Source organism: Rhipicephalus microplus, chromosome X (assembly GCF_043290135.1).
Source record: "Rhipicephalus microplus isolate Deutch F79 chromosome X, USDA_Rmic, whole genome shotgun sequence".
In the NCBI taxonomy this organism is placed as follows: Eukaryota; Metazoa; Arthropoda; class Arachnida; order Ixodida; family Ixodidae; genus Rhipicephalus; species Rhipicephalus microplus.
The window spans coordinates 225,671,724-225,687,116 of NC_134710.1; the positions used below are offsets into that span (position 1 = coordinate 225,671,724).

At 43.7% G+C, this 15,393-nt stretch overlaps 1 protein-coding gene across 2 annotated transcripts in view; it reads left to right on the plus strand.

The window, feature by feature from the left end:
- LOC119187517 (protein odr-4 homolog) overlaps positions 1-15,393 on the plus strand; it is a 48,050-nt gene that overhangs the window by 24,209 nt on the left and 8,448 nt on the right. For both annotated transcript variants that reach the window (XM_037435658.2, XM_075878714.1), the window contains exons 7-10: positions 1,599-1,736; positions 4,847-4,934; positions 9,012-9,194; positions 9,377-9,466. In XM_037435658.2, the coding sequence (XP_037291555.1) occupies positions 1,599-1,736; positions 4,847-4,934; positions 9,012-9,194; positions 9,377-9,466 (499 nt within the window). The remainder of the gene's footprint in view (positions 1-1,598; positions 1,737-4,846; positions 4,935-9,011; positions 9,195-9,376; positions 9,467-15,393) is intronic.

Genomic DNA, 15,393 nt, shown 5'->3' on the forward strand with positions numbered 1-15,393 from the left:
TTAAAGCAGTTTGGAGCTTACTTAGTTTTGTTTGGAATTAACTTGGAGCAAATAACAGTTCATTTTGAAGCTAATTTTAAGCAGGCCAGTCAGAACCTTGGCACAAATTAGCATTTTTCACTAGTGCAGCATAATGCATGTGTACTTGAATAATAGTGCTGATAAATTTTTAATGAGTCGTAGCATTAAGGCAATGTGAATTTTGTGATAAGAAGATTCGAAATTTCAGAGAATAGCACAACAAATTTATAGTCAAACCTCAGCATAATGAACTTCAGTGAAATGAAATTTGTATAACAAAAGTTTTATATGTTTTACAACTTCATGGATTTAGCATGCCACGTATTTTAAACATCTTTTTGAACTAAGCATGTTTGTCAGTAACTTCAATACAACACAGTTTCAAGGTCAAGGCTGCTGCAGAAAGACCAAGGCAGTAAATTGGAAAATAGCAGAGCAGTTTGTCTCTATTAGAATCTTCACTATAATCAGGGGCAAGACTCTCTCACCAATTAAAAGAACAGAATGAGACAACACTAGTGTTGCGTTCGTGTTCTCATTCTGTCCTTCTGCATTTGGTGTGGGAGTACCAGTCCTGATATTATAATGCAGATTATAAAATGACAAGTGCTCTGCTGTTTTAAATATTGGTTGAAAATAAATATTTTTGTGTGTATAGAATGCATTATAAAATGTGTTTGTAACAAGGGCTGTTTTCAGGATATGGGCAACACTAAAAAGTGAATAACAATATAAAAAACATTAAAAATGCACAATATCATTTTGCAACAAGAGAATGTGCTGATAAACTCAGGCTTTTGTTGAAAACATTTACTCAGAAAAAACACACACCTTGATTTTGCCCTAGACCAAAAAAGCATAATCTTCATCATGAGATGCTGTGCTGTGTTTGCTAGGCAGAAACTTTTTTTGCTATTTTTTTCATCTGAAGTGGGCTACGTTCAAAACTTATTATAATGAAATTGCATCTTACACGAAAATAATTTTGTTATATTAGAAAATTCATTGTAAAGGTATATTTCTAACACTGTATCTATTGCAAGACCATTCTTCATTTACTTCGTTATAACGGGTGTTTTGTTATTAAATATTTTATACATTGCATTTACTTACGCAATGTTGTATGTTGTATTTTGCCCATAGCCCCGCCGCGGTGGTCTAGTGCCTAAGGCTGCTGACCCGCAGGTCGCGGGATCGAATCCCGGCTGCAGCGGCTGCATTTCCGATGGAGGCGGAAATGTTGTAGGCCCGTGTGCTCAGATTTGGGTGCACGTTAAAGAACCCCAGGTGGTCGAAATTTCCGGAGCCTTCCACTACGGCGTCTCTCATAATCATATGGTGGTTTTGGGGCGTTACACCCCACAAATCAATCAAATCAATTATTTTGCCCATATCACTAGTCATTGAATATGTCTGTGCATTAAGTTGGTATTGAGGTCTTTATATTTATTAACATTTTTTAAATTGGAGTAGTCCAAGTTGTTGTTTTAGAGACATCGAAAACAATCTATCTATAGAAGATGTCGGTTCCCGAACTACGCTTTGCTAGGTCAATTGGACAATATGATGGATTGCAGGATTGTGGAAATGGTGGATATTCTCCTGGTGGCCAAGTGTACGGACCAACATCTTGTGGAGCCAGTATGTCTATTGCGGGGACCATACAGTGTAGAGGATTTGTTCATGCCAAAGCCACTGTTCAGGAAGCTGTCAAGGTCAGGTATATCTTTGTTGCCATGATGCCATGTTGCCAAAACAGAATATTCAGGTGGCTTTCAATGATTGCTTCACATATTTGTAACGAAGTTGCTGTCATGGCTATATCTCTTGATTGCTGCAATCGGTCCCTTCCTTATAGCTTTAATTAGTTAAAAATGATCTTCTTTTCACCGATAAAATTGGTATTGATAAAAACACAAGAGGTGTTTGCAAACTATGTGGGCTGGTAGCCTGCATGGGCTAGTGGTTGGTTCATTGAAGAATATGTTAAACAGGTTAACTGAGCAAATATATATATGTGTACCAGTAATGAAATCTTGTTAAGAAAAACCAAAAACACATAGGCCTAACTCAACTTCCACATCACGGGCAGTGATGTTCTGTACTACGGCGAAGAATTCGCATTCAGAGACATGAAAATTCCCTATTTTGGGGAGTTTCCCCTGCAAACGTTCATGAAATTTTCAGCATATTTCCCTGTACAACAGTACTAATTTTTGCCCCCATCCACGCACACATACTATAATTAAACGTTAATGCTTGAGACTTGCTTAGTTTAGGGTTAGGCAGTTGAAAGACCCATGGCGAGAGGTGTGTCCCGACAGGATACTTGTACAAATGACAACGTATGCGACCTTTTGACACGCTCCTCCCTGTTGTTGTCCACACGAGATCAGCATATGCCCACAATGTATCTCTAGATCTCTAAAGGCATATGAGATTGCCTGCCTCAGCACTTCGCTACAATGTCTGCCACCATGATGTTCTTTCAACCCTGGTGACCCGGTCCTTCTCTGGATCCTGTCACAGCGAGTGGGCTTTTGTAAGAAGTCTTTGCCGTACAACTATCCATACCGTGTCTTGTGCCAAGTCAACGATGTGACATATGAAATCGAGCCTCTTCACACCACCATGGCACGATTGTCTTTTAATATCGTTCATGTCACTTGGCTGAAGCGTTATCACTGTGTTCAGCCAAGCACTTGGACAGTGCCTTCGCCACTAGGGGTGATGCTACGGGATGTCAGAGATGAGCACAGTAGGGTAGAAGGCGGCATTTGGTTGATCTCTTACCCAGACTGGGCTCCATTCTAAGTGCCTGCCTCTGAGTGCACACTTTGTGTACATGCATAATAAATATATTCTGTAATTCCTTTTCTCCCTGTAACAATATTTCAGCCACAGTAGCAATTAGTGTAAATACTTCGAGTGAAAAAAAAAAACATACATAAAGGAGGCTTTTTTCATGCTGTGCTGCAGCCATATGGCATGCTGCAGCAGTAGGCATGCCCTTATGACTACTAGTAATTTAACAAAAGTATTTCTAGATATTGTGTTGTATGTGGGTCAGCTTAGGCAGGCCACCTCTGGACTTGATATCCCTACTACACTTTTTGTGGCAGGTGATCTTGTAAGTTATGTTCACGAAGCTCTTACAGCAAATAGAATTAATTAATGAATCAGTGATACGACAGAAACAAGTGCCAACATGCATTCATGTGAAAAGTTGAACCTTAATGTTGAAATGTATGACTCTATTTGTGCTCCACAATAAGTAGAGTCTTGGTGATAATTACGGTTGATGTGAATTTTGCTATGATATGAATTTTAAGGTTGTATACACCGTGATTTGGTGTTATGCGGCCAGTTAGTTTCCCCAGTCACCATGGATGGGAAGGTAGGGGGGGGGGGGTATGGACGCGCAATCTACTGCTGCATGTGAACAGGTCAACACGGCTTGTCTGTGGGAGGAGCGTCAGCAGCATGAGTGAGGTAAAACCGCGCACTTTATTTAAAGCCTTTAAAGGCAATCAAAGCAGGTTCTAAAGAACAACATGGACTTAAGGTCTTGTTCATCTTCATCATGAACATGACTTGTTTTTGGCTCGTACAAATTCGGGACAATACAAATATTTTGCGTGCTCCCTATTTGTATCGTCGAGATTCTACTGTACATTTATATACATTTGGATCATTCCATGCCGAATCATCCAGCGTTTTTTCGACCATCACGAATATGACCGGAAAAAGTTTCCACCTGTTTCTCGAAGTTCGAAACTTGCTTTGGTCGTTTATTTTCTTTACCGAAAATTTTCCTTCCTATATATGAGAATCTGTTTGGCGCCGACCGAGCGTGAAGTAAAAATTTTTTTCAAAAGACGTTTTTGGAATGCACTTGACAAAATGGTATTTGTGGCAAGGTAATAAAGTGATATAACTGTAAAAATGACTTAATTATGTATTAAATTCTTCGAGGACTTTTTGCTTGAGCAATAATGACAAGTTGCCGAATTTGGGATTATTTTCCAGGAACGTGGCAAGCTCAAAGAACACAAATAAAATATGTGCTGGTGGCCTGTTTAACATGCTACAAATTAAAAATAATTTAGACGCCGAAGTTATAGTAGATAGTCTGAAAAAAATTTGCAAATTTTGCTTTTTTTGGGAAACGCTCTGTATTCAGCGTCAAAAAACTTGCCTTTGTGGTCATATTTAAAATATTCACAATGCTTCATTTGAAAGCTTTATGTGTTAACTACAAATTAATGAAGTTATGAAAGGGTAGTATTTTTTAACTAGAGAAATATTTTTTTTTTGAAATTATGTATCTTCACCAGCTTCGCCTTTGTAACTTTAATGCATAAATCTATTAAATATTGAGATTTTCAAGAGAGTATTTAAAATTTATAATGTAAGTTTTATGATAATGTTTATAGTGGGGCAGAACTGCATTTAGCTTAATGTTTATTGTAAATTTACAGATTTAACATCATACTTATGTGCAATATTAAAATTGGAAGAGAAAGATAGCACATTTTGTAAGGAACATCTTCTGTGCTGTTTAGATATGCCACTCTATTGCTTTGTCAGTGTGGAAGGTGGTTACCTGCTAGTGAATGGCTACAGAATACCTAGATGCCAACAAAACTAAGTAAAAATTGGAAGTGAAGTACACTTAGTGAATATGTGTTTTTGATTATAACTGCATAGCTAGCCATTTTTCAATGCATGTAGTAACTGGCACAAAATAAAGTTCTTGCTTATGCAACTGCCTTTAGCAAAGCTCACTGTTATAAGTAGCCTAATTTTATATTAAAACCCACAGGCCATCAAGCAAGACGTCTATCGGAGCATCACATCAAGATGCGAGATACAATGTGAAGACATGCTACTTATTGAAGATGAACAGCATGGTAAGCTTCCACCTGCTATTTTCTTTTAAAGAGGCCCTGCAATACTTTTCTAAATTAGCTAGAAAATTCCACCGATCAGTAGTTGGGACATCTGTGGATATGCTAGCCAAAATATTACTGTACTGCACGCAATAACGAGTTACATACGAGTTGAGCGACACAACCCATGGGTAACTTGCAATATTATTCATTTAAGGCACCACCTGTGACGTGGACGTAAAATGATTCCTCGGATAGCTGTAACAATTTCAGCGCTTAGGGCGCAAATACGGAGAGTTGAAAGATGTGTGAACTCATTTCTTTTCAACTACGCTGGCTGGTTACATGGTTCATAATCCTAAGAAGTTTCGAACGTACATGTCTTCTTCGAAATCAAAGATAGTGTAATAGTCAACGGGACAGTTTGTAGTGAACCTGTAAGAATGGCTGAGGCATTTAACAACTACTTTGTCACTGTGTTTTCCACCAAGTGTGAATGTCCTGTTGAAGACCCTCAAGTAAACGAAGAACGTACAAGTAATGTGATCATTTCTAAAGAAGGAAGTGTAGCACTCCTGCTTAGTCTAGATGTGAGGAAAATTCTGGTTTATAAAATACTGAATGCCATTCTAAAATTCTACTGTGAATAGATCTCTAATTTTTTAGTTGAATGATTGGTTGATAGGCCACATGGTTTCCATCTTTAAAGATGGAGACAAACTAAAAGTAAATACTAATTGCCGTTCTATATATAACATGCACTGCATGTAAGCTACTTGAACATGTCATTAGCAAATATTTGGTCCAATACTCAGAAAATCTTTTTTTATTCCAAGCAACATGTTTTTTGCAAATGCCTATCAATAGTTACACAACTATTTAAAACAATACAGTATTTCACCAACGCTATAAACCAGAAAGAACAAGTTTTCTCTAAGGCATTTGATAAAGTTTGCCCCCATGAAACTAATACGAAAACTGATAACGGATGGCGTATGCCCCATGGTCATAAAATGGATTGAGGTGTATTTGTGGAAATAGCGAACGAATACTTAGCTTGCTTGCCTGTCACCTCTGGGGTGCCCCAAAGTCTTGTGGTGGGACCCCTGTTATTTTGCTTTATGTCAATGATATTGCTGCTAATGTGGATCCACAGATTGTTCGCCTTTGCAGACGACTTTTTGTTATTTTGCCTTGTTAAGAGTGACCATGAATAATAATTAAATGAATCATTAAACAAAATTTACGATTGGTGCATAGCATATGGCGTACAAATTAACTTCATAAAAGTCAGTCTGCATGAGTGTCACAACAAAGCAATCACTTTCACAATTTACTTACAAAATCAGGAGTACGGAAATTTGGCAAACAATGAAGATGAAGTACTTAGGTGTTACTATCACACTATAGGAATTGAGGCTAGCCCGCCACGTTTGCGCGGGCTTTGCCGCTTATTTTTGCGTTCGCATGTCCCGACATGACTGCCCTCCTCTGCTGTCTGCCGTGCTGGGAGAGCGAGGAGTGAGGTTTAACCCCTCTCACCCGGTAGCGAATGTCGACTGTGGCGTCGCGTATGAAGTCTCTCGGGACGTCTTGCGCGCGCGTCGGGAGTGAGAGAGAACTTCTCCGGGGGATGACATGGGGTAAGCAAGCACGCATTTCTTTCTGTCCGTAGGCTCCTTTTGTTTGGGGCTCGTTCGGACTTCGCCCATGGTACGTTGCACCCGCTTACCTTTTGTCGCCCCCCATCTCAACGCTAGACCGAAAAGCGGTGCGGTGTCCTAGTGCGTGGCCAGGCTGCACTGACCTGTATCTCTCCTAAGCCAACACGAATGCCTTTGCCCTCGCTAGAGCGACGGGGCCCTTTGTCCTGGTGTCACCGTGAATCACTTTTACCACGGAGACGTGCTCGCGGCACGCCTGTGTAGTACTTCTCGCCTGTGGCATGAATAAGCCCATCTGCTTTCCCGCCGTGCCTTTGCAACAAGCTCTGTACCACGTTTTGGTGTTGCGGCAGACAATAAAATGTTGCAACCTTGAGCAGTACCGTGTTCTCACCATGGCGACGGTTAACCTGGCCCTGCGGCGCGCTAAGACCGAACCCACGCTAGAGGCTGTACTCCTTCGGCATATGTGTACACTACAACGCATACCTTAAGTTGGAGTGAGCACGTTGCCAGCATTTGTGGGTCAGCTCAGCAAAAGCTGGGAATGCTATGACGCAAATTAAGACAAGTTCTCCTCATGTAAAGCTTAAAGGGGTTCTGCGACACTTTTGGGACAGCCTTATTTGGCACAGCAACATGTGTAGCAGTGGTTACTGAGGCGAATGCAATAGGAATTGTGGAAATTGATTTACGGAAAGTGAAGTTATGAATCCTCAAGCAGACGACGAAAAACATTCTCCTTCACGTTTTACTCGGCCGCTATTGTCAAAGACTGCTTCCAATCACAGCATGCATCTTATAAAGACATACTGGAAATGTCACCTTATGATGGCCTTCACACAATACTTCACTACCCGCTCCTTTTGACTACGTCGTGAGCATGGTTGAGACGAACCTCATAGGTCGGGTAGCAGACATTAACGATCACGCTGTGCAAGATACATATATACCCTTTGGGTGGGGTCACTTCTTGGCTTGCATGTCAGACGCGCTCTACGGCAACACCAGCTTCTGCATCATGTCTCATTTTTGGCTTGCTAAAAATGCGGAATGCGTTTCCGCCTTTGGTTGCTGGCATATTATAGCCTCGTTTGCCGACCAAGTGTCGTGTTCGTTGTTCTTGAAATACATCATTTAGAAACAGGAGGGATTTCTTTCTGAAAAAGTGTGATTGGCGTCAAGCCAATCAAAAGCGAACGATCTTTGACGTCACGTCACATGACACATCACGTCCCATAACGAAAATAGCTGATATGTGTCGCCGCAGCCTGAAATCAAGGTACTTTACTCGTGAACTAAAATACAACAGCGCCAATTTCGGCATTGTCGTTTGCGCAGAATATCTGCGTGTTCCACAGCACCAGAAGATTTGATAAAAGATACATGCTCAAATAGTGTCGCAGGGCCCCTTTAACGCTTATACTATGGTTGTTCGACACATCTTGGAGTACGCAGGTATAGTGTGGAACTCGTACCGACTAACTCTAATAAATCAGATCGAGTGATTGCAGCGTCTTGCAGGACGTTTTATTTTTTCCAACTACAAAAGGACTGAATACATCATTGCATTGATTAATAAGGTAAACCTTCCAAGTTTAGCTTCTTTGCAGAAAAATTGCCAGACTAAAATTTTTTTCATTTCTTAAAATTTTTCATTTCTGTAGCCAGGATTCTTCCATGACATTCAAGACTGCCCAAGGGAAGCTAGCTTTTTCAAGTCTGCTGATCTGAGTGCATCCTATGCAAACAGAACTTGTGCAGCGCAGATTGAAGGCAATGCAGAGCAATGCCACGCTTAAATCATGGAGTGTGCAGAATTGTATATAGTATAATAGCGCTGTTGTACTGTGAGGCAAGTAAGCACAATAAACATGGTCGTCTTTCACACCTAGGTTTATATCTGGAGACTGCAAGTAATTGTCAGTAGGAAGCTCATGAGTGATAGTTACTTCTTTTGCATCTGTTCTAAAATCTAAAAGGAGGTCTACCATTTCATAGGGCACAATTTGTCTAAAGAAATAATAAAACAAAATTGTCAACGTACTTATTGAAAAGATAAGATGACATAGAAACATGTTGTAGTACCTGATGAATACGTGATAAAACGATGTCACATAAAATTGGTGCTACACTGGACCCGATACAAATGATTTTCTTTTGTAAATGCCATCTTAAAGAGAAACAAAAGTGCTGTTGAGATTAGCTTCCAACAAATTCATAAAATATGAGACTGACAATTCTATCCTGGCTACAAAATCAGCTGTATTATCTTTGCCACGAAAAAATTCGACTACTTCATCTGAATTTCTTATTAGTAAGGGTCATTCACAGCAAAGCATTCACAACTAGACAATGCAATAAAAAGGCAATAAAAAAAATACTTTTCTGGAATGCTTTTTAAACAGCAGCATGCTCTTCTTTTTCTTTCCAGATCCTTCACTGGTTCATGAGCTCCCAAAGAGAGTGTTTGCACCTTTGGGTGACCATGGTTTGACCCTGTGTGATTACATATTTCATGGGGATGCAGCTTGTGATTCTCTGGAGGCCCTTCAAGAACTGCTTGGTCTTGATGTTTCAGCTGGAGACATTGAGCTCGACACAGAGCACTCGCCAGGTGAGCATTCCCCCCCCCCCCCCCCCCCAAGTATTTTCTTACCATTGTTGCACATTCACATCATAGCTCTAGCAATGCAGGTATTAAAATGTGAATGTCACTTTCACCAGGTCACATGTTTTTCTCCAGATTTTATAATAGGGAACACAATATGTCATTATCCTTTTTTGTTTTATTGCCAGAAAGCAACCAGCAAGTCATTGATGGCGTTGAAACAGCGGAAATTATTACAGAAGCCACAGAACAGCTTTCAAGAGGACGCAACATGCTCAGTAAGTGCTTTGGTTGCATTACTATGAGTATGCCTGTACGAAGCTGGATACAATTTCAAAAGCTACCAGCATTTCCTCCTCAAAGGTGGATGAATAGGAGTCTGCATCAATGGGTATGTGCTCAAGACTGATAAGAGCAGAATGGCTGGTGAGTTTGCTGTCACAAAATGTGACTGAGAACATGAGCAGGACTATTTTTTTAGTTAGTCGCACTTTGCTCATCTGGGTGGTGCGTCTTCTGTAGTTGCATCCAATTATAGGCAGAATAGGCAGGTGACCAAATGGTGCCAATTCACCACTTGGCGTTTAGGGTCGAAGCATTTTAGGGTCTAAGCTACCGTATAAACGCTTGTAAGGGGCAAAAAAAAAGAGAGAGAGAACGTACTAGCTACCGAACGAAAAACGTTTATTGCAGCATATATCGTCGTCGCTCAACGAGTCCTCAGACTCTGAGTCCGAGATGGCGTGCTGCAGAACATCGTCCTCCCACAAACAGTCCTCGGCACCACCCAAGCTGTTGGATATGCCGATTACTTTAAAGCTTCGTGATACGACATCTGTCGACACCAAGGGTGGCCTCTTCAGCCGTCCAGTCAGCGTCTGCTTGTGACTGCCGCTTGCCATCCACTCAGTCTAGAGCTTCGGAATTCAACCTTAAAAGGTCAATTAACGCTGAAGTCCAAAGGCTGCAGCATTCCAGTGAGGTCCCCCGGAATCACGGCCATGTCTGTGCTGACACGGTGCAGCTGCTCCTTTACCTTATCGGTCAGGTGACCATGGAAGCTGTCTAGCACTAAAAGTGACCATTTGGCCAACAATGCTCCCGGTCGGTTTTGCCAGACGCACTTCACCCAGTCAAGAACCAACTCATCGTTCATCCAACCTTTTTCTTGGGCTCGAACAATGATTCCCTTGGGGAACACTTCGTTCGGAATTCTTTTCCTTTTTTAACACAACGTACGGGGGTAGCTTCCGCCCGTCCGGGGTGACACAAAGCATCACGGTGCAGCGTCGCCACTCCGCTCCGGTCGTCTGCACGGCAATGCTCTTTTTGCCGTTCTCTTCCGCTGTGTAATTTTCCGGGTAGTCAAACCACACAGGGGTTTAATCTGCATTCGCTATTTCCGACAGCAGATAATTATGCTCATGGCAAAGGCCCATTATGTACTTGTGGAAACTTTGCACCTCATCGGTGTAGTCTTCTGGCAAACGCTGGCACAATGTGGTCTTTCGCCAAAAAGAGTGATCCTTTCTCTTCATGAATCGTCGCACCCAGCCAGTCCTGGCCGGTATGTCCTTCGCACGTGCCAAGGCTAGTGCCTTTACGCGCAGCATCTCTCTTGTCAGTGCATATCCGTCGTTCCGTACTTCAGTCACATAGTGGAACAAGTCTTCTTCCAGTTGCGGAAACTTGCACAGCTTTCCTCGGAAAGCGCGCTTTTTGCTGTTGGTATTTTGCAGTTCTTCCTTTTGCGCACACCGTCATCGAACGCACTTCTCGTCTACATCAAATTTTCTGCCGGCAGCACCTTTCCCGTGCTCGAGAGCATACTCAACTACCTATAACTTGTAGCCAGCCATGTAGCTATTCAGGTGTTTGCTCATTGTGCCACAACGTAAACGCTCGGCAGCACACAGACAAACACGAGTGACAATACGGCGTGCACAACCAGACAGCTGAACCAGATAACATCGATAACACCATAATACATGGAGACGTGAGATTGGTGATGCTAAGTCGATAAGGATTACGCGTTCATATAGAAGTACGAGACGCGAAGGGTCAAATCCTGGTTTAACCTTCAGGTAACCACAGTATAAACACTGTGTTGAAATATTTAGCAAACTTGATGAGCACCTTGGCACGAAGAAATTTCAACAAAATATACTAATTACGTACTGCTGCCACTGTACAATATAATGATGGTGATGGTGGGTTTTTTGGTGCCATCTATTGACAATGTTTAAAAGGCCGCATGCACGCACATTTTGAATACGTGTGGGTCAACGAAAGTGTGGGTGCGGCCCTTATGCGGATTTTTTTTTTCTTCGGATATGTACTTCAGAAAAATGAGGTGTGGCTTTTACACATGTTTATACAGTCCACTGTGTGTTGTCCGGTACAGCACATGCAAGGTACCCACTATACACCCATCGGAATTTTCATGAAGTAGGGAAATACCCACTATGCCATGTCATTCTGCTGAAAAGCGAGGTACTCGCTACACATCTGTAAGGCATTCATTATGTGCACTTTGTGCTGTGGCTGATGACGATGAAGAATAAGTGCGTTACAGACCACACATTCTCTTTCTGCCATTAACCAAAACGTAAATGCGCTCTCGCCCACAAAAGGCATTACTGACCCACAAAATAAGCTAGCCAAACAAGCTAGCCAAACAAGCTAGAGTTCGGGAAGCAGCGAACAATCACTCTGCGACTCTTGTTCATGACCATCAGTCATTTAACGCTCTGATAGACGTTCAGAAAATGATGCAATACCTTCAGAGAAACATGCCTGACGACGCAGCCATAGACCTGTAGATAAAGCGAAGGCTGATATGCTAGCCCTCGTACAAGTCTGGCCTAGTCCAGACACGTTACATTCACACGTGTGGTTTAAGTACTACCTTAGAAGACTCTCTACTCTACAAATACCTAAATATAAAGAAAACATGCATAGACCTTGTCTTTGCCAACTTTGGGCTAGATCCCATCGAAGAACCATTGGCTCTAAATTTCACAGATCACAAAGCAGTAATAATGATAGCAAAATAGAATGCATAACTCAACACAACATACAAGTTGAGACCAATAAAACATTGTATATGCTGTACACACGTGTTGTCACTCATTTACATGTGCGAGTGGGTGGATCATTTAACTCTCCAGTTTTTCACCCACTCACCATAATTCACTGCGTAAAGATACTTGGATTCCCCCCCCCCCCCAAGTTGGAATAGAACCACCAGTGGGAGTCATACATATTGAAGTTAGTGAGCTGTGGCCTCCACAAACGTCCACCGCTTGTTGGTTGGTGATTATGGCTGCCTGGCTTTGCACTTTTGGTGAAACAGTGGGAACGATGGGGCCATGCAAGAAAATAGGACAATTCACGGACTGTGTCAACTGGCTTATTTCTTGGAACTAGCAGACTATATATTCCCTGATTCGGCGGACCAGCCGCCGAATCAGGGGATTGCTTCCGGAAGTCGACGATACTGCTCCCACCACGTCAACAAACATGACCAGCACTTCAGTGTAAACCTTACCAACCGGCACGGGAAGCACGTCGTCGAACCGCTATACGTTGGAAAGCCCACGGGCACCGGGGACGTTCCATGGTACGGAGCGCGAGGACGTTGAGGACTGGTTGACAAACTTCGAGTGCGTAGCCACCTTGAATCAGTAGGACGACGAGGCGAAACTGGGTCGTGTCTACTTCTATCTCGAAGACGGGGCACGCACGTGGTATCGAAATCGAGAGGAGCAGCTGACGACGTGGCCCGAATTCTCTCGTAGACTTCTGCAGACATATGCCAGCGCTGACCGCCAAGAAAGAGCTGAACGAGCTATTCGTGCCCACGTCCAGTTGCCAAACGAAACTGTGACCGCATACGTCGAAGACATGACGCGCCTCTTCCGACGGGCAGATTCAAGAATGACTGAGGACAAGAAGTTGCGTCACTTGATGCGCGGTGTCAAAGACCAGCTTTTCGCCGGCCTCGTGCGAAGCCCTCCGAAGACGGTCGCGGAGTTCTTGTCCGAAGCCGTGACAATGGAAAAAATGCTGCAGCAGTGATCCGATCAATACGACAGGCAAGTCAGTGGCATGTCCACTGCTGACATTTTCACCGCCGTTGGGACCAGCAATGACTCCTTACGTGAAGTCATTCGTAATATCGTACGTGAAGAATTGCAAAAGGCTGGTGTAACACCTCACCCTACGGTTAGCTCTATTGCAACTGTGATCAAGGATCAGCTGCACCAGGCCCTCCGGGACACCTTGCCTCCTGATACAGCTGCATCAGCTCCTGCTGAATACCACCGTGGGACAACCTACGCGGAAGCCTTGAACGCCCTGCTGCATCGCCGCCATTGTTCGTTCATCCTGTCCCTGCTGTTTCACACGAGTCAGCACAGCACATACCGTACTACGAAGGCACGTATATGCCACCGCCCTTGCCCTTTGTCCGTGGCGCTTCTGTCGCCCATCGTTCGGTGCAACCGCTTCAGTACATCGACGATCAGCACTCGTCTCCTCGGAAGTCTGATGTCTGGCGCACACCCGATCACCGGCCTCTAGGCTTTCACTGCGGAGAAGCTGATCACTTGTACCGCCAGTGCCAATATCGCCGTCTTAGGCTTCGCGGCTTCTCTGCGTACTCGCCGCCACCCCGTTACGGCCAGAGACCACGCGACATCGAAAACTACCTCTCCCAGCAGCATACACCACCGTATGCCGGGTGCCAGTCGCACTCGCCATCACCGAGGCAATTTTCATCAACGCCCCAGCGGTATTCTACCGCACGATCTCCCAGCCGCCGCCGGGAAAACTAGCCGAAGTGACCGCTGGGGGCGGGGTCGCTGAACATTGAAGTGCTGAAGACCTCCTATTGACACAGAACCGTACAGAAACTGGTCCGACATCACCTGCTGCTGCAAAGGATAGCTGGCTTTCACTCGACATAGCAGTGACAATTGATGGTTGTGTAGTCAATGCGTTAGTGGACACCGGCGCAGACTATTCCATACTTAGCGGCAAACTGACAACACAGCTGAAGAAAGTAATCACGCCGTGGCATAACTCGCAGATTCGGTCTGCTGGTGGCCATGTCGTTACTTCACTGGGCGCCTGCACAACTAGAGTACAGATTCAAGGATATACATTCGTAGCAAGCTGCCTTGTTCTACGTGAATGCTCCCGTGACGTCATTCTGGGAGTTGACTTTCTACAGGGAAATGGAGCTATCATTGATCTGCAAGAGTGCTGCGTCACGTTTTCAGCCCAGCGAGCAATCAACGTGCAGGATGACGGAAGGCGTGTCGGCGTACTCCGTATTTCTGAACAGAGCATGACGCTTCCTCCTTGAGCAAGTGTTCTAGTTGACGTAACATGCTGTGGTTTGAGCGATGGCGATGTGGTGGCCGAGACAAATTTAGAACACCTCCTACAGCAAGGCATCTGTGTAGCGAGAAGTGTAATACACATTCGTGATGGCCGATCTGAATTGCTCGTTACCAACTTTAGCAACGAGCATTGACACCTTTTCCGTGGCACTTTGATAGCGTTTGCCCACGAAGTAGCAAACGTAACCAACTGTCTCACGTCAGAAATAGTGGATAACGCACACACGTCAATGAGCAACATTGACATCAATCCTGATCTGTCCACCGATAACCAGAGTGCGCTGCGAGCGCTCTTGTTCGAGTACAGGTCTTGCTTCGCAAGTTACTCAAAGATCCGCCAGACGTCCATCATTCAACACAGGATCATCACGTACGAGGACGCACGCCTAATACCCAGCACCTCCACCAATTTGTCACGATGAATCACAAGTACTGGGGGTTAATTAAACCACCGAATAGCTAGCGCTGGGACGATGCGTCAGTCGTGGCTGGCTCTCGAGTCGAGAAGCACGCGATCTTCTTTCTTTCCTCCAGATGGTAGAGCCGCTCTTGCAGTCAACCCACTATGTGTGAGTGGCAATATAGGCGGAGAAAAACAACAAAACAAACACCAAAGGAGAGTGGACACAATGCCGCTGTCAAGCGCTCCAGCATTTTTCTGTATGCATGACTCTACTTGTGAACGATTCATGCTCATCTGTTGGTTTCGCTCTAAGAAAGGCCTGCCTCCAAACATAACCATGCTTGTAAGATCCTTCCAACCGTTTCATAGACATCGGTTATAGTTTTCCCGTATT